Genomic DNA, 18,889 nt, shown 5'->3' with positions numbered 1-18,889 from the left:
GCGTAGATGGTTCTTGTCCCACTGAAGTGAGCGCCACCAAAGTACTGCGGACCAGAGGGGTTACATAGGAGTCAAACAGGAACGGTAGGATGGAGGGGAGGGAGCAGGGCCAGAGTTACCCGAAAAACAGCAGCAAACTGATCCAGGACCTCAGACTCACTCTCAGCTCCAGCCCCTACCCCCAAAGGATTCAGACGTCACCAGTTCCCCAAGAATCGAGCATCCAGACACCTCAAATCAAATGGCTTTATTTCCCCAGTATGGGGAGCTGTGAGTGGGCTCTGTGGTCCATGTACCCCCAGGACCCTGGAGCTTCTCCCGCCCAGCGGGCTGTGGCAGGGCCTTCAACAGGCTGTGCCTGGGCGCCGGAGGCCGACCCTCCCAGGGTGGGGCTGGTTCTGGGAAAGCCCGGGGCCTGCTGTGGTTCCGCGGGATGTGACTCCCCGCGGTGGTCCGGACAGCGATCCAGGTGGGAAAGGCCACCTCTTCCAGAGGTCCTGGGCCAGGAAGGCCTTACTCTGAGAGCAAGAATGCCCCGAGGGGGCTACTTCTTGAAGTCCAGCAACAGGATTCAGTCTGGGGGAAAGAGAGAAGAGAGACAAGCGGTGGGCATCGAGAGGACAGAAAAAAATGAAAGACTGGCCTCAAGGAGAGAGACCCGTGAAAAGCCCAGAGGAAACCAAGAGTGAACCGGGGCAAAGAGAGGGGGCAGAAGAGAAATACAGGGGAGCACAGAACCAGGTAGTGCCAGAGGCCAGAGATAAACATAGGTAGACCCCACACACTGACCTTTGGGCCCAGGCGGGGCTGGGGGCTGGGGCAACCCTGGGGGAAGCAACGCAGAGCGGCTCAGGGCCTCGGCCACCCAGCCCAAGACATGGCTACAGTGCTGGACCTGGGGAGCAAACAGGACAACATGGCACCAGATGGAAATCCACACCCATCCCATCTGTCCCACCCTCCCCCAGCCTGGCCTGGAGACCTCACCTGCTGTTCCAGCCCTTTCAGACGCTGCTCGTACTCGCGGATCTGTCTCAGCTGCTTCAATGCCGTGTCCACCCTGGGCACACAGGAATTCAGGCCTGTGCCTGCAACCCACCAGCCCACCAGCCCCACCCACCTGAAGTCTAGCTTCCTGAAACTCCACTTTCCTTGCCCCCACCCTTCCAGAACCGGACCGCTCAGGCTCCGCCTCTAACCTGATGCTTCCCAAACCGCAGCCCATTCTCCCCTCAAACTATGCGCCCCAAAGGCCAGAAACCCCGCCCCTGGGCAGGCCCCGCCCTCACTTCTGCGACGTGCGCTTCAGACGCTCAGAGTCACTTTCCCGCTTGTCCCTCGCACGCGCCAGTAGCAAATTCTCCTTCTGCACCGATTCCCACGTCAAAAGCCGCCTCTCATCGTCCTTATGGAGGTGGACCCCTGGAGAGCAGGGTCAGAAAATAGTAAAGAGCCCGCCCCGTCTTCGGAACGTGCCCACTCCCAGACCCAGCCTCCCGGCTCAAAACCCTGAGTGACCCCCCCAGACCACGCCCCCTGACAGCTTAAGCCCTGCCCACTGGTTCTTCCCAGACATCATCCCCAGCCTATCCACGTTCTTCTTTCTCTCCGGGTCCCGCCCCTTGTGTTTCTGTTACGGGCCAAGACCCGCTCTCACGAAAATGCGATGGCGAGCTGGCCCTGTGCCTGCACAATCGACGGAGGAGGAGGCGCACGTGCGAGATGATGATGAAGGGTGGGGCCAGCGCAGGCCGAGAGTGAAATTCCCGGATGAGGCTATAGCGCTGCGCCTTCCAATAGAGGTCGCTGTTGCCCTGTACTTTGCCAAAGGTGTAGCTGTGGGGACCAGAGGTCAAGGGTCACTAGAGGTCAAAGCCCAGCCAGGGGCAGTGGATCAAGGTTAGATGTCAGGCAATATGTTCAAAGCACAAGGTAGCCGACAGATGTCAAAATCAATGTCAGAGGTTATTACAGGACGCAATTAGTAGTTAGGGTAGGAGGGCCAAGGGTCACAGATCAGAGGTCAAGTTGAGAATAATGTCATGGATTAGGGTAGAGGGTTAAATCTGTTAAATTCAGGTTTAAAAGTCAGTCTGAACACAAATAATTAAAATCAACAATAAAAATGGGGGCATTACAACCAACCTTACAGAAATAAAAAGGATGATGAAAGAATACTATCAACCATTGTATGCCAACAAAAAAAGACAACCCAGGTGAAATGGAAAAGTTCCTAGACACACACAAATTACCTAAAATGACACATGAAGAAATAGAAAATCTCAAAAGACCTCTAACAAGAGGAAACTAATCAAAAATATACCCGAAAAAGCCCAGGACCAGGCTTCACTGGTGAATTTACCAAACATTTTAAAAACTACACCAATCGTTTTCAAACTCTTTAAAAAGGGTGAATAGGAGAAAACACTCCCTGACTCATTCTGTGAGGCCAGGATTATCATATCAATATCCAAAAATAAAAAAAGAGAATTACAGATCATAATTCTTTATGAATATACATGCAAAAATTCTCAACAAAATACTAGCAAACCTAATTCAGAAGCATATTAAAGGGATTATACACCATGGCCAAGTAGGATTTATTACAGGAATACAAAGGTGGTTCAACATCAAATCAATCAATGTAATACATCATATTAATAGAACAATGGAAAAAATTACAATCATCCCAACTGACACAGAAAAGGCATTTGACAAAACCTAACACCCTTTCGTGATTAAAAAAAAAAAACCCTCAGAAAATCAAAGAATAAAAGGAAACTTCCTCAACATGGTAAAGGATAATTATGACAAACCCACAGCTAACATCATACTTAATGAAGAAAGACTGAAATCTTTCCCTGAAGATCAGGATGCTGACTTTCACCACCACTATTCATTCTTGTACTGGAAATTCCAGCCAGAGCAATTAGGCAAGAGAAAGAAATAAAAGGCATCCAAAATGGAAAGGAAGAAGTAAAACTCTCTCTTCATAAATGACATGAGCCTATTCTGGAAAACCCCAGAGAATCACAAGAAAGCTGCCGGAAGTGAGTTCAGCAAAGTTGCAGGTACAAGGTCAACAAACAAAAATCAGTTGTGTATCTATATACCTGCCATGGATAATCCAGAAAGGAAATTAAGAAAGCAATTTCATTTATAATAGAATCTAAAAGAATAAAGCACCTAGAAATGAATTTACACAAGTCAGTGAGAGGCCTGTATCCTAAAAATTACAAAACAATGCTGAAAGAAATGTAAAAGATATCCTAAATAAGTGGAAAGACATTCTGGGTTCATGAGCACAAAGACTGGATGTTGTTAAGATGTCAATACCAGAGCCCTGGCTGGCGTAGCTCGGTGGATTGAGTGCGGGCTGGGAACTAAAGTGTCCCAGGTTCGATTCCCAGCCAGGGTACGTTCCTGGGTTGCAGGCCATAACCCCCAGCAACCACACATTGATATCTCTCTCTCTCTCTCTCTCCCCCCCTTCCTTCCCTCACTAAAAATGGATGAATAAAATCTTAAAAAATAAATAAATAAATAAAATTAAAAAAAAAAAAGAAGAATAGGTTAAATCTTTAAAAAAAAAAAAAAAAGATGTCAATACCACCCAAAGCAATCTACAGTATTGACTGCAATCTCTAAATTCCAACAGCCTAGAAATGGCAAAGCCAATCCTCTAATATATATGGAATTGCAAAGGCCCCAAAGAGCCAAAACAATCTTGAAAAAGAACAAAGTCAAGGGCTCACATTTCCCAATTTCAAAATTTTGCTACAAAATCAAAACATCATGTTTCTGGCATAAGAACAAAGATATCAACCAATGGGATAGAGTTGAGAGTCTAGAAATAAATCCACACATCTAGGAGTGCTGTAGCTCAACATGTATCAAAGATATATCAAAAATATGTCAAAATCCTAACCCCTAAGTACCCCAGAATGTGACCTTATTTGGAAATAAGGTCATTATAAAGGTAATCAAGTTAAAAGGAGGTCATTAGGGTTGGTCACTAATCCAATGACTAGTGTCTTTATAAAGAGGGGAAATTTGACCCTGGCTGGTGTGGCTCAGTGGATTGAGTGCCATCCTGTGAACCAAAGGGTCACCAGTTGGATTCCCAGTCAGGGAACATGCCTGGATTGAGGGCCAGGTCCCCGGTTGGGGGCACATGAGAGGCAACCACACACTGATGTTTCTGTCCCTTTCTCCACCCACCCTTCTCTAAAAATAAAGAAATAAAAATCTTTTAAAAGGGGAGAGGAAGTTTGGACACAGACATGCACACAGGGAGAATACTTTGTAAATGTGAAGAAAGAGATTGGAATGGTGCACCTAGAAGCCAAAGTGTGCCAGAAATCCACCCAAAGCTGAGAGAGAGGCATGAGACAATTCTTTCTCACAGGCCTCGGAAGCAACCCACCTAGTCCCATACCTTGACTTTGGACTTCTAGTTTCGAGAACTGTCAAACACTAACCTTCTGTAATTGAAAGCCACCCACTTTGGGGTACTTTGTTAGGGAAGCCCTGGGAAACTAATGTGATGGGCAATGGACACAGAGTGCCAAGTCTGTTCAGTGGGGGGAAACAGCTTCTTCAACTAAGGACCCTGAGGGAAGTGGATGTCCACCTGCAAAAAGAATGTAGTTGGATCCCTACCTCACACCATATACAAAAGTGAAGTCAAAATGGACTACCAACTGAAATATTGGAGCTCCCACCATGAAGCAGGAGGAAGTCTTCATGACTTTGGATTTGGCAATGAGTGCTGAGACATGACGCCAAAAGTACAAGCCACAAAAGAAAAAAATAAATAAATTGGACTTCATCAAAACTAAAAACTTTTGCCTGGCTGGTGTAGCTCAGTGGACTGAGCATGGGCTGTGAACCAAAGGATCGCCGGTTCGATTCCCAGTCAGGGCACATGCCTGGGTTGCAGACCTTGTCCTTCGTGGGGGCCATGTGAGAGGAACCACACACTGATGTTTCTCACTCTCTTTCTCCCTCCCTTCCCCTCTCTCTAAAATAAATAAATAAAGTCTTTAAAAAAAAACCCTCAAAACTTTTGCACATCAAAGGATATTATCAAGAAAAGTGAAAGACAACCAACAGAAGAGGAGAAAGTATTTGCAAATCATATATCTGATAGCAGTTTCATATCCAGAGTATATAAAGAAATTCAACAACAAAAAGACAACCCAATTAAAAAACAAGCAGAAGATCTGAATAGATATTTCTCCAAAAATATACAAATGGTGTAATTAGCACATGGAAAGATCCTCCACACCATTGGTCATTAGGGAAATGATAATCCAAACCACACTAAAATGACCAGTTCATAGCCACTAAGACGGCCACAACTTTCTGGAAAAGAAAATAACTGTCGGCAGAAACACAGAGAACTCGGAACTGCTGTAGAAAACAATTTGGTGGTTCCTCAAAAGAGCAAAACCTAGAATTACCATGCAACCCAGCATTCTAGTCTAGTAATGTACCCAAAAGATCCAAAACCAAAGATTTAAACAAATACATAAATGCCAATGTTCACAGCAGCATTAATCATAATGGCCAAAGACGGAAACAATCCTAGGCCCCATCAACAGAGGCATAAACCAAATGTCTTAGGTCAATGTAATGGAATATTACTCAGCCATAAAAAAGGAACGGAGCGCCAACACACGCCACAACATGAATGAACTTTGAAAACTTGATGCTACGAGAAATAAACCAGGCACAAAAGGTCAAATAGGGCCTGATGCCACTTATAAGAAACATCGAGTACAGGCAAAGTCACAGATGTAAAGTAAGTTAGTGGCTATCAGGCACTGGGAGGGGAGCGGGCAACGGGGAGTTACTGCTTGCTTACAACGCTTTTGTCCAGAGTGATGAAAATGCTTTGCAAATAGTGGTGATGGTTATAAAAATTGTAAGTATAACTAATGCCACTGAACTGCATACTTAAAATAGCAAAAATGGTGAATTTCATGTTATATATATTTTGCCACAATAAAAAACAGATTTAAACATGCAGCCTGGGCTCAGGGAGAGAAGCAGAGCCCAAAGTCCGGGGCAGGCTGGGTCTGAGGACAAGCCAGCATTAGATTTGAGTCAAGAGTTCAGGGACTAAAGGGGAAACGAGCAGGGATGGGATGAAGAATCATGCTGGGGTCAAGGGTCACGCTAGGGTCAAGGATCCTCCTACCTGAACATGGCGATGAGGAGATTGACCAGCAGGATGTTGGCCACCAGCAGGAAGATGACGAGAAGGAGCACCACCAGCCAGTTGGCGTAAAGGGAGACGCAGTAGCCACCCTGGGCCCCGGAGGGGCGCGCCCACAAGCCCTTCTCCGATGAGCAGTTGTCGTGCTGCATGAGGGTGACTGCGAAGGGACAGAGTCAGAGGTGGGGGCAGAGGTGGGTCCCTAACCAAGACAGAAACCCAGAGGGGCGGGGGCAGCAGACACCCAGAGAGGGAGAGACAGAATCCCAGAAAGCGAGGGGGGCGAGATCCAGAGACATAGGAGGGGTCAGCGACGGACAGAGAAGAGGACAGAGTCCCCTAGGGATGAAGGGGAGGGGAGCATGCTCAGAGACCCACGGAGGCAGAGACTCTGCCTAAGAGACTCTGCCTCTTAGTGAGATGGGTGAAGAGATCCATCCAGATGGGGGATCAGAGAGGACAGACGCAAGGGAGGGTGTCAGTCCCCTCCCCTTGTACCGTCCATTTCCTCCTGCGGGATCTGCCCGAAGATCTGCAGGTAGGGCCGGTAGAAGACGCGGCGCAGGATTTTCGGGAGGTCTTGGTCCTGAGGCCTAAGGAGACCCTCGGTGGCCACCCCATACGCAACCAGCCACACGCCGAGGAAGAACAGGAAGAAGAACACGTCCTTCATCTGCAGGAGGAGAAGTTGAGACCAAGTCTGGCCCCGCCCTCCCCAGCTCTGGCCCCGCCCAGGTCCCCCCGGCCCCGCCTACTCACCATCTTGCTCACGATGACAATCTTGGGCCCCAGCTGTTTATTGACCGTGAAGATATGCAGCAGGCGCAGCGTGAAGATCATGAAGTCGAGGCAGAGGACAGTGCGGCCCAGGTCATACAGGCCCGGGGTCAGTCTGGGGTGCAGGGAGAGAGAAGGGGGTCACTCAAGGTCACAGGGTGCATAGGAAAACCTGTATCTTCCCAAGGCAGGCTTCAGGTGAGGCTGCAGCCTCCCCCAGGCTGGAATCCGGACCGCCCGTTCACCCAAGTGTATCAGATTTCCCAGTGTCAACAGGGTTGCTCCAGGGGGGGACCCAATAAACGATGGCTACGTAAGGCCACGTAAAGCCACATAAACAATGGCCTGAACAGAAACCTGGGAGGTCCCTGTCACAATCGAGTTGAAAAAGCTGCTGGATATATGTCCTACCTATCAGAGGCAAAATATAGAGAGTTCTAGCAAAAACCAATCGTCAGAAGAGAAAGGGTCTAACAGGAAATTGGGGAAAGGCTGACATGCACTACACAGAGGAAGGTCAAATGGCCAATCGCATTGGTGAACTCTGGGGAAAATAAAAATTATATTCCTATTTTGCATAATCATATATACAATCATGAACATAACATTTGTAAGTGGGAGCAAAGTTTTTGGAAAGACAGTTGATAGGAGTCCGTGTGACTACTAGCTATGAAAAGATGCCCAATCTAACTAGTAGTCAGAGATGCATACATTTTAAAAAGAGAGGTCATTTTTACCAATCAGGGTGGCAAAAAAAATTTTTTTATGTTAAACTCAGAGCTACAAAATTTTAAAGATTGAAAATATTAGATTTTGTCAAGGATATCTTCAAGAGGGTACTCTCTTACCCTGATGGGTGTGTAAACAGGTGAAGCTATTTTACAAGAAAATCTATCCACATCAAGAATATACACAGTCCTGGCTGGTGTAGCTCAGTGGATTGAGTGCTGGCCTGTGAACCAGAAGGTCGCCAGTTTGATTCCCAGTCAGGGCACATACCTGAGTGGTGGGCAAGGTCCCCAGTAAGGGGTGTGTGAGAAACAACCACACATTGATGTTTCTCTCCCTTTCTCTCTCCCTCCCTCCCCTCTGTCTAAAAATAAAATCCTAAAAAAAAAAAAAAAGAATATACAAACGTATACTTCGATCCACAAAATTTAAATCTACAATGTAAACTTTTATTACTCTGGAATAATAAAAAAAATTGGAAAAAAAACAAAATGTCCATCTGGAAGGGCCTGGCAAAGCAAAATGATTCATCCATGCCATTCGGGAGATCACTGGAAATTTCTCCATTGTAAGTCAAGATCTTTGGATTTTTTTCCCCATGTGATAATTTCTCTCTCCCCTAGAAAACAGTGAGCTTGACAAAATGTGTGAAATATCACTGGAACTCCTAGAGCATGATAGCAGATGGCCTTAACACTTTAATCTCACACGATACTTTGTACAAAATACAAGAAATAAACACAAGCACAGTGTTCTGCCAAACTCTTACATCGCTGTTGGAATCAATTATTCATGTCATATTACTTGGTAGCATTCCTCTAACAAGGCATAACACAGCATGCCTCTTGGTGTGTCCACTGAGGAAAGAATAGAAGGTATCCCTTGTAAATAGTCCACAAAGCTCTTCCTCTGCTCTCCTTAAAAGGAGCAGTGTCCTACCTGCTAAGACTTTATAGAAAAAGAAAAAGAAACAGCAGCTGCAGAGGACTGGACCCAGGGCAGCCAGTATATGATGAATATCTGGGAGAGAAACTGAAATAGACTTTGTGGAGAAATGTTTGGCCTGCTTTCTACCTCTTGAAGTCCAAAGTTTTTGTCTCAATGCCTCATGAAAAGAATTCATTCATTCATTAAATTCTGGCAAGGGGAAATCTGTCTTGTCTGATCTTTAGCCAATGATGGCTATAAATCCCTTCACCTGGAATCCGATGCGGCGTTTTTAAAGAATACGATACATTTGCAAACACTGGCATGGAAAAAATGTCAGGACATACTGTAGAGAAAAAGGGAAGGTTGCAGAAGAATACATAAAACATAGTGTCATTTGTGTATAAAAGTAGTACATATATCTGTCCATGTAAATGCATAGAAAAAGAACAGGCAGGGTGTGCACCAAACTGTCAATGGAAGTAACTGCTGAGAAAGTGAAGACACTTGAAAAGACTGAGGAAATCACTGGTTGTTGTTCTATGTCCTTCAGTTGTTTAATCTTGTTCAATGAGGACACATTTTTGCAGTTCTTTGCTAACAGAGTATATTTCAAAGATATCTTCAGGTGAGATAGAACAGAGTGACTTGAGGAGAGAGGCAGCACAAAGCACATTCAGAGTGCCATGTGGGGAGACCTCTGGACATTAGGGGACACAAAAGAGGGACACAGAGTCTGGGAAGGGGGAGAGAAGGCTTCCAAGACAGACACAGCAAAGCCGAGACCTAAAGGAAGCACAGGAGTTGGCTTGGCCAAGGACAGGAGGGGAAAGCGTTTCAGGACAGGGGGACAGCCTGTGCCAAGACCCAAAGACGAGATAATTTGCTCCCAAGGACATTTCAATGTGCCCTTTGTGGCCCTTCTCTGGGCACCACACCGTATGACCGGGAAACTATGGAAGAAATTAACTAACATTATACAGCCCGTTCTGGGCCACAGAAAGTATTTCAGGGGAATCCACAACTTGTTTTTTATAAATCAGCTAAGAAATAGTAGGGACGGGTACCGTTCCATGGACTAAACAGCTGACACAATGTGCAAGCAACCCTGATGGAGTTTGAATCTATGACATTTGACCCAGGAAAATGGGACATGAAAGAAGTAAAAGCCACAAAGGAAAATTCACACACACATAGACTCGAAATCTGGCAAAAATTCAATATAGACAAAAACATGAATGATGAACCGAACAGTTGTGGCAGAACTTCACCCCCATAACAGTTAACCATACTGAAGTAATTCCAGAAACTGACAGTGACTGGAGCTAGTTTCACTGCCCTGCATACAAAATTGATCAAGGAAGTTTCAAAATACTTCCCTGATAAGAATTCATCAGTAGTGGTACAATTCTGCTAAAAATTTATAATTACACAAACACAAAGTATCCAGGACCAAGGTCAGAGCCCCTGTCCCAAGGACAAAGGAACTGCAAGGAGATTTCTCAGAGGGTGGGAGTGAAGGAAACAAAGAAATCCGGAAACAGCATGCAGAGAAGGGGCCCTAGGCCAGGCAGGGCCCCCACACCAGGCGCTGGGGAAGGGAGGGGTGGGTCAGCTCTGGGAAGAGCCTGGAGGCTAGGGTGCCCGTCCAGGTGGGGGAGGTGGCCACGGATGGAGAGGGGTGGGAGGAGAGAGTCAGGGGTGGGAGGTCCGGGGCAGGACCGCAGGCTGGGGAGAAAGAGGAGGGAGGAGGGGAAGCGGCGGCCAGTCTCCAGCCTGCTTTTGGTGGAAGCTATTGAGCACAGCGGGACAGTGGTGCCAATGCAGGGCCAGGTTCAGGGGCTCAGAGAAACAAACCCCCAGGAACCTCCAGATCTGGCGGAAACAGTGGCAGAAGCAGTGGGGTCCTCACTTTCACCACATCATCCCCGAAGTCAGATACCTGCGCGGCAGCGCATTGCTTCTAGGTCATCTTTACACCGTCCTTCCCATCAAGAGGAGTTTTCTGTTTGTGGCTTCAAGAGTAGGCGGAGGGGGCGTTGGCCGCTCTGGGGCCAGAGGTCTGAAGGCCACTGGGACACTCACCGGCAGCCCACACCCAGGAGGAAGCAGGTGAGCGCCACGAGGTCGCACTGGTTCCAGGTGTCTATGAGGTAGAGGTGCAGCCTGCGGCGCAGTGGGGCCCGGCAGGGGGCTGGCCCGGGACCCCCGGTGGCCAGGCTGCCCCAGCCGCCGCCCAGGCCCTGGCGGAACTCCTCGCAGAGCAGGGTGAAGGCCCAGAAGTACAGCAGCAGCTCCAGCGCCCCGGGCAGCGAGGGCCGGAAGTCCACCAGCAGCACCCGGGCGAAGAGCGTCAGGAAGAGCAGGTAGCTGACCACGTTGCCCAGGAAAGCCGTCACCGGCGCCCCCCAGAACTGGGACCAGCGCCGCAGGTGCGGGGAGCACCTGCTCCCGCTGGGCTGACTCAACACCCCCAAGGGCATCTTCTCAGGGGGGTCTGCTGGCCTGAGGGAGATGGAGGGAGAGGAGAGCTCAGCTTGACCTCTGGACCTGACCTTCACCATTAGCAAGGCCACTAACCTGTCCCATGGTCTCCCCACCCTCACGACTTCTGACCAGGCGCGAACTTAAACTAAGTCTGAGGTGTGCCGTCTCCTTGACTTGTGACCCCTGTATCTAACCTCTGACCTCTGAAATCTCCTACCATTAAGACTGCTTACCTTTCACTCTGACTCCTGCCACCCTTCTGACCTCTGGCCCCTGGGATGACTTCTGACTCTTCTCTGGCTTCTGACTCCAAGTCCTGTGCTTTCGCTATCACCATCTCTGACTCTCTGACCTTGAACCATCTACCTGACCTCTGACCCTCCAGTATGACCTCTGACCCCCTCACTTGCATGACTTTGGGTCCCCAAGGTTGAAAACTCAGATCCCGCATATTAACCTCTGACTCAGGTTCTGAGATCAGATTACCGAGTCCAGTCCTCTCATATAAGTCTTCCTGCCCCATGTCTGGTGTCGGACCACACAGCCATATTTGGCTTCTGAATTCCCACCTTCTTGGTCCACGCGTATCTCCGACCCTTCTCTCCTGAGTTCTGATCCTCTGTCCCAATTTCATCCTGACTCTTAATGGTGACCCCAAAGAGAAATGCCAAGATGAGTAATACTAATAGTAATACATTCAAAAAGCTAACAGAGAAAACAAACAGGTTTGGAGAGGCACTGTCTCTTCACAAACCAAGCAGACAAAAATAATCCGGAAGTAGAAACTACTCAAATGTTCATTACCTGATGAATGGATAAATAGAACATGGTCTCTCTGGACAATGGGATCTTATTCAACAAAAAGAAGGAATGAAGCCCTGGCTGGTGTAGCTCATTGGATTGGGTGCGGGCTGCGAACCAAAGGATCACTGGTTCGATTCCCAGTCAGGACACATGCCTAGGTTGTGGGCTAGGTCCCCATTGGGGGCCACATGAGAGGCAAAGGCACACTGATATTACTTTCCCTCTCTCTTTCTCCCTCCCTTCCCCTCTCTAAAAATAAATAAATAAAATCTTTAAGAAAAAAGAAGAAGGAACGAAGCCCTGGCATATGCTGCAATGTAGATAAATCTTGAAAACATAATGCTACGTAAACAAAGCCAGCTGTGAAAGATCCCACCCATAGTGCACGCTTCCGTCTGTAGGAAAGGCCAGAAGAGGCAAATCTACAGGGACAGAGAGTGGACCCAGGCTCTGGGGAGAGGAGAACGGGGAGTGGCTGGCTGTTAATGAGGACAGAGTTTCTTGTGGCAGTGATGAAAATGTTTTGAGATTAATTGTGGTGGTGATTTCACAACTCTGTGAATATACTAAAAACTGTTGAATTGTATAACCTTAAGTGGGTGAACAGAATGGTATGTGAATTATATCTCAGTAAAGCTGTGCTAAGGAAATTAAGTGGACCCCAGCTACTGCTGGGGTGCACAGCACTGTCTCTATGCACCAAGGTTGCAGGTTCGATCCCCAGTCAGGACACATACAAGAACCAACCAATGAATGCATCGGTAAGTAGAAAAACACATAGGTGTTTCTCTCTCTCTCCCTAAAGCCAATTTTTAAAATATCATATTTTAAAAAAGAAGTGGAAAGACCAGTAAGAGCTAAAGACAGTGAGAAGGAGAGAGGAGCACAAGGGAATGACAAGGGAAACGGCCCTGAAGTTTCCATTGCGCCCTCTGCAGCATCGTGGGACCGAGACCATGTGGTGGGTCAGGACGCTCCCCGAGGACTGCTGTCTTGAAAACCCACAGCTGGGCCACACAGATTCCTGGGCCCAGCCCCAAGTCTCCCTGGGAGAGGGGCCAGGGATATATCCGTGGCTAAGAACCCAGATTCGGGCATGAGAAGACCTGGGTTCAAAACCTAGCACTACCACTTACCGGTCATGTGACCTGAGTCACATAAGCGAAGCCCTCAGTTACTTCACCTGTGACTGTGATGGTACTACAGCCTACTGCCCAGGGTGGTCGAGAAAGTTAAATGAACTGATTTTCAAAGGACTTCGCACCACAGCTGCCCATTGTCAGTGTTCTACGACACCAGCTATTGTCATGGTCATTGTCACCATCACGTGCAGAAGGTGGGAAATCACTTGGCCAGCATGCCACTATTGACCCTGACATGGGGCCTTCTATCCAACCTTTTTTTTTTAAAGAAGGTTTTAATTATTTATTTTTAGACAGAGGGGAAGAGAAGGAGAGAAACACCAATGTGTGGTTGCCTCTCATGTGGCCCCCACTGGGGACCTGGCCCGCAACCCAGACATGTGCCCTGACTGGGAATCAAACTAGTGACCCTTTGGTTCCCAGCATGTGGTCAATCCACTGAGCTACCCCCGCCAGGTATCCAGCCTTTTGAAGTACACACACACACACACACATATACACTCACCGCCTCACATGGTGCCAGCGCTTCACTCACCTGAATGGCCCTTCCCCATTGAGGCCCCCATCCACACCCAACCCCATGTCCTTCTGTGCGGGCTCCTCGTCTGACTTCCTGGTGTGGAGAGAAGCACAGTGTGAGAAATGGAGGGGGCTGGGGGTGGAGAGGAGAGAGTGGGAGAGGACTTCCCCAAGGATACCCAACCTCTTTACCCAGTGACAAGGCAGGGGGACAGAGGGGTGGCCTCCCTAGAGTCACCCCAAAGAGAACTGTCCCCGAGCCATGCCGGAGGGCAGAAGAATTGTTCCTACAGATACAGAGAGCCCCCCTCCACCCCCAAAGCTCACCTCCCAGCACATGCTGCCAGTGTTCGGGAGGGAAGGAGAGAGAACAGGTGGGAAACGCTGGACAGACTGAAAGGCGGCCAGACGCAAGCAGGGAGAGACAGAGCACCCGCTCCTGCCAGCCTGCCCCAGGGGACTGACCTGAAGGTGATGAGGTTGGTGTAGATGAGTGGCGGGCAAAAGAAGGCGAGAACCAGGGCCCAAATGGGTGTGGTGCTGTCCATCTCCCCCCACCACTTCTGTGTCAGCAGAGACTGCAGGGTGTGGGGAGATGAGGAGCCTGAGTCCCGCCCCCACCCTGCCCTGCCCGCCCAGCCCCTTCCCCGCAGACCCTGTGCAAGAACTGGGCCACAGCTCCAGAGCGAGGCGCAAGTGCTCAACCTGCGGACCATAAGGACTGAGGTGGGGGAAGGCGGTCAAAGGCAAGGACCACCCTACCGCAGGTTTGAGCTAGTAGTTACACAGCCCACGTTTATGAGCACAACGTGCCAGGTACTGCGCTAAGGGGCTAGCCCACCTGACCCTCGCCACACTCTCAGGAAGACAGGTACTAATATTTCCTCCCTTTTCACAGTTGGGGCACGGGGAGGTTAAGAAAAGGCCATCAACAGACCCCACGAGTTTAACCACTATGCGACACAAAGGACTCTGGGTAATTCTTTGTAATGCCAATCAAATCATTCCCACAGCTGAGGATGGGGCTTCCTGTTGGGCTGAGCTGGCTTTCCTGGCACATCCTGTATGGAGGGTGGGCCTGCTGGTGCCCCCTGTCACATGCAGATTGAGGATACTGAGAAAGTTCCAAACGTTGGGATGGGAAGGACTATCCAGGTAAGCAGGGCTGCCCAAGAGAGAATTCCTGCGGGAGGAGTGGGGTCTCCCAGACCAGAGTATGTCTGTGTCCAGAACACTAGGAAATTGCCTGCCTGGTGAGGTCATTGCAATCGGTGAGACCTGGAACCAGGATTTCCTAAGGAGCTGGGAGGGGCTTCCTGTGCGTCAGATGCGATTTCCCACTAGAGGCATTAGGAATTCCTGTATGCTGAGGGGACCGTTTTCAGAAGGTGGGCTTTGCTGTGGCAGGGGATGAGGCTTCCCAGGGAAAGAACAGCTTTTCTGGGACAGGGCTGAGCGTGGTCTCGAGCGGGAGAGGCTGGCCTCGACTGTTGCCAGCCCGAAATGCCAGAGCGCAGCTGGGGACCTGGGGATGGTTTGCATGCTGGGTCTCAGACGCTCACCTGCACTCCATCCTGCGCAAAGAAGGCACGGGCGTCGGCCTGCATGGCGAGCTGCAGGCAGGTGGCGTTGCCCCAGAACGGGCAGCGTCGGAGAAGCAGGCGAGCAGCCCACTCCTCGCTGTTGTGGTAGCATTTGCCAAAGAGGTCTGAGAGCAGGGGGTTGATGCGAGAAGAAATATGAGTAAGGAGACGAGGGAACAGACAAGGAGATTGACGGGGGGGGGGGGGGGGGGGGGGGGGGCGGGGGGGCGGGGGCTGGGGCAGGGTTATGAGAGGACTGGGGAGAAGTAGGCATGCCACTTAATGGCGGTCTGTGTCCCTACCCCGCCCCCATTCTGCCCCCACGCACCGACACTTAGCCCCTCAAACTTGGCCGCCAGGTCCTTCCTCCGCGCTGCCTCTTCAGCCTCCGACTCCAGGCGTGCCAGCACGCGGAGCAGCAAACAGGCCCCAAGAGCTGAGGCCACGGCGTTGGAGCCCTGGAGGGACAGAGGGAGCGGTCACGGATGGGGTCGGAGCTCGGAGCGAGATTCACAGAAGGCTGAGGAAGGATCAGAAAGCCTGGGATCAAGGGAAGGACAGCAGCCAGAGGTCAGATCGAGGGGGTCAGCAGAACCCAAGGGTGAAGTAATGTTTGCTGATGGATCTGGAAGAAACCGGACGTCCAGGGGAAAGGTGGAAAGTCAGATGGCTCAGAGACCAAGCTCTGGGGCTGGAGTTAGAAGGGCATCACAGGTTACAGACAGACAGGCCTGGAGGCAGCTGGAGACACCGCCTAGAAGGGCAGAGCAGAGAACTTCCACGCTCCGTCCCTCCACAAAGGCCACAAGAAACTGTCAGGATCAACTTTTCTCGAGTTCTGGAATCTACTATAAAACTCACAACAAACAGGAAAGTGCTTAATAAAGACAGAAACTGCTGAATTTCAATGAAAAAAGCACTGTGACATTTTTACCATATCTTGCCATGTATAAGGCACACCTACGTTTTTGGCCCAAACTTTCAGGGGAAAAAAATCTTTCGTTTTAATTTTTAGATTTGATTACTTATTTATTTATATTTAGAAACAAAACTGATTATCATCTTCCAGGTTATTATTTTGCATACAGATATTGTAATTGCCTTCTAGAGTTATACTTTTAACACATAGCATAATAAAAGAATTAGAAACATTTATATAGATACGGAATCAGTGCCGCTCATGTATAATGCACATCCTTATTTTTCCCTCAAAAATCTGGGCAAAAATATGTGCATTATACATTGCGAAATACAATAACTAACCCGTTTACCCTGGCCAACTCCCCAGCTCAGTAGCAGCCTTGAAGGTGTGGGTTTTCAGTACCAGAGGCAGCAACTCAGATCTTACTCTTGAGTAATTGTGATTGTGTGTGTGGACCTTGCTGGGGGCCCCCAGAACAACCAGCTCAAGCCCTGGCCGCTATGGCTTAGTGGACTGGGCACCAGCCTGCGAAACAAAGGGTTGCCAGTTCAATTCCCAGCCGGGGCACATGCCTGGGTTGAGGGCCAGGTCCCCAGTAGGGGGTGCTCAAGAGGCAACCACACATTGATGTTTCTCTCCCTCTTTCTCCCTCCCTTCCCCTGTCTAAAAGTAAATAAATGAAATCTTAAAAAAAAAAAAAAAAGAACCAGCTTAAGAGCTTGCCTTTCTTTCTCCAGTTCTTGGAGCTTCTCCAGGGCAGAAGTAGCCTCCCAGGGGGTGTTTGAAAGCATTTAAAAATAAAGGTATTAACCTCAGCTTCCCTCTTACAACTCAAGAACAAAGAATAGCGGCTTAGGCTTGTGATATACTGAACAGGTTGGGCGGGAAGCGACTAGGGAAATAGATACCTGGGGGAAGCTGTTTGCTAAGCACCTATAGGTCCCTGGGGATCAAGGAGGCTAGAAAAGGCGAGCAAAGCCCTAAGCTTTCGTTACTGGCTGACCTTCAGGCAACAAAAGCAGGAAGTGACAGCTAAGGTAAAATGGTAAACGCCCTGCCCGTGTTGAAAAACAGCTCTGACACAGGGTGAGTCAGCAACCCGAGGGAGTGTGGGGTTTCCCCCCGAAGCATTTAAGGAAATCTCTATTAAGTCACTAGTTGACCACTAAGCTAACAGGACAGGGACTTCAGTGGCCACACATGACAAAGAATATAGACTTTACAAAAATAGCTTAGAGTCCTGGCTGGTGTGGCTCAGTGGATTGAGTGCCGGTCTGTGAAGCAAGCGGTTGCTGATTCTATTCCCAGGCAGAGCACATGCCTGAGTTGCAGGCCAGGTCCCCATTAGGGGGTGTTCGAGAGGCAACCATACATTGAAGTTTCTCTCACTCTCTTTCTCCCTTACTTCCCCTCTCTCTAAAGTAAATAAATAAATAAATAAATAAATCTTTTAAAAAATAGCTTAAAAGGGTCACTAAACAACAACCCACAAGAAACCCTGGAGGAAGGGATTAAGCTGCTATCTAGAGTTGCCAAATTATAATATTCAAAATGTCCAGTTTTCAACAAGAAATTATGATGTGTACAAAGAAACAAGAAAGTATGGCCCATTCACAGGGAAAAAATAAAAATAAAAATTGTCCCTAAGGGAGCTCAGACTACACTTAGACTTTATATCAACTGTCCTAAATATGCCTAAAGAGCCAAAGGAAGTAAGGAACAAAGAACTAAAAGGACCCAATAAAGTGATGTCTTCCCACATAGAGAATATAAAGAATAAGAGAGAAATTATAAAAGTAACCAAATAGAAATTCTGGAGCTGAACAGAACAATAACCGAAATAAAAAACAATCTACTAGAAAGGCTCAACAGTAGCTTTGAGGCAAAAGAAATAATTTTGAACTTGAACTTTTCACAGAGTCCGTATGACCATCAACAGATAAATGATAAACAAAACACAGACCATCAGTGGAATATTAGTCAGCCTTTGAAAAGGAGGGAATTCTGGTACGTGCTAGCACATGGATAGACCCTGAGAATGCCATGCTACGTGAAGAAAGTCAAATGAAAAAGGCCACATAATATACGATTCCACTGATGTAAACCATCCCAAACAGGGGATCCATGGAGACAGAAAGCGGACTAGCAGGGACCAGGAGTGATGCTTAACAGATATGGGTTCCTTCGGGGAGCCCATCACAATGCAGCCAAACTAGGTAGAGGGGGTGGTTGCACCACAGCGTGAGTGTATAATTTTATTTTATTTTATTTTTTTGTGAGTGTATAATTTTAAATGGTTAAAACGGTACACTTGAAGATATACAAATTTTACATTAATGAATAAAATCTGTATTTAACCCATGACCTGACAGCCTGAAAAAATCCAGCACTGAAGGAGTCCTGTCAAAATACTTCTCTAAAATATAAACATGAGCCCTGGTTGGTGTGGCTCAGTGGATTAAGCGCCGGCCTGTGAACCAAGGGGTCACCAGTTCGATTTCCCGGCAGGGCACATGCCTGGGTTGCAGGTCAGGTTCCCAGCTGGGGGGCACGTGAGAGGCAACCACATATTGATGTTTCTCTCCCTCTCTTTCTCCCTCCCTTTCTCTCTCTCTAAAAATAAATAAATAAAATCTATAAAATAAAATAAAATAAAGTCATAAAAATAAGCTCTATCTTAGATCCTATTGGAATTCCGAAACTTTTTAAAAAGATTTTATTTATTTATTTTTAGGGAGGAGAAGGGAGAAAGAGAAGGAGAGAAACATCAATGTGT

At 48.2% G+C, this 18,889-nt stretch overlaps 1 protein-coding gene across 3 annotated transcripts in view; it reads right to left on the bottom strand.

Annotated features, from left to right (window-relative positions):
• Nucleotides 1–232: 232 nt before the first annotated feature.
• Nucleotides 233–18,889, bottom strand: part of TRPM4 (transient receptor potential cation channel subfamily M member 4) — a 35,221-nt gene continuing 16,564 nt past the window's right edge. For 2 of the 3 annotated variants that reach the window (XM_036012525.1, XM_036012526.1), the window contains 14 exons: nt 15,520–15,649; nt 15,171–15,316; nt 14,074–14,186; nt 13,625–13,702; nt 11,713–11,784; nt 10,742–11,161; nt 6,983–7,115; nt 6,722–6,896; nt 6,206–6,383; nt 1,658–1,836; nt 1,290–1,422; nt 988–1,060; nt 790–895; nt 233–576 (listed from right to left, as the gene is read on the bottom strand). In XM_036012525.1, the coding sequence (XP_035868418.1) occupies nt 572–576; nt 790–895; nt 988–1,060; nt 1,290–1,422; nt 1,658–1,836; nt 6,206–6,383; nt 6,722–6,896; nt 6,983–7,115; nt 10,742–11,161; nt 11,713–11,784; nt 13,625–13,702; nt 14,074–14,186; nt 15,171–15,316; nt 15,520–15,649 (1,941 nt within the window). In that variant the 3' untranslated portion in view covers nt 233–571. The remainder of the gene's footprint in view (nt 577–789; nt 896–987; nt 1,061–1,289; nt 1,423–1,657; nt 1,837–6,205; nt 6,384–6,721; nt 6,897–6,982; nt 7,116–10,741; nt 11,162–11,712; nt 11,785–13,624; nt 13,703–14,073; nt 14,187–15,170; nt 15,317–15,519; nt 15,650–18,889) is intronic. The other variant, XM_028530181.2, reaches the window with a different exon arrangement.

Source organism: Phyllostomus discolor, chromosome 12 (assembly GCF_004126475.2).
Source record: "Phyllostomus discolor isolate MPI-MPIP mPhyDis1 chromosome 12, mPhyDis1.pri.v3, whole genome shotgun sequence".
Taxonomy (NCBI): domain Eukaryota; kingdom Metazoa; phylum Chordata; class Mammalia; order Chiroptera; family Phyllostomidae; genus Phyllostomus; species Phyllostomus discolor.
Note: the sequence above shows the minus strand (reverse complement) of the source record. Positions and strands in the feature narration are given on the sequence as shown.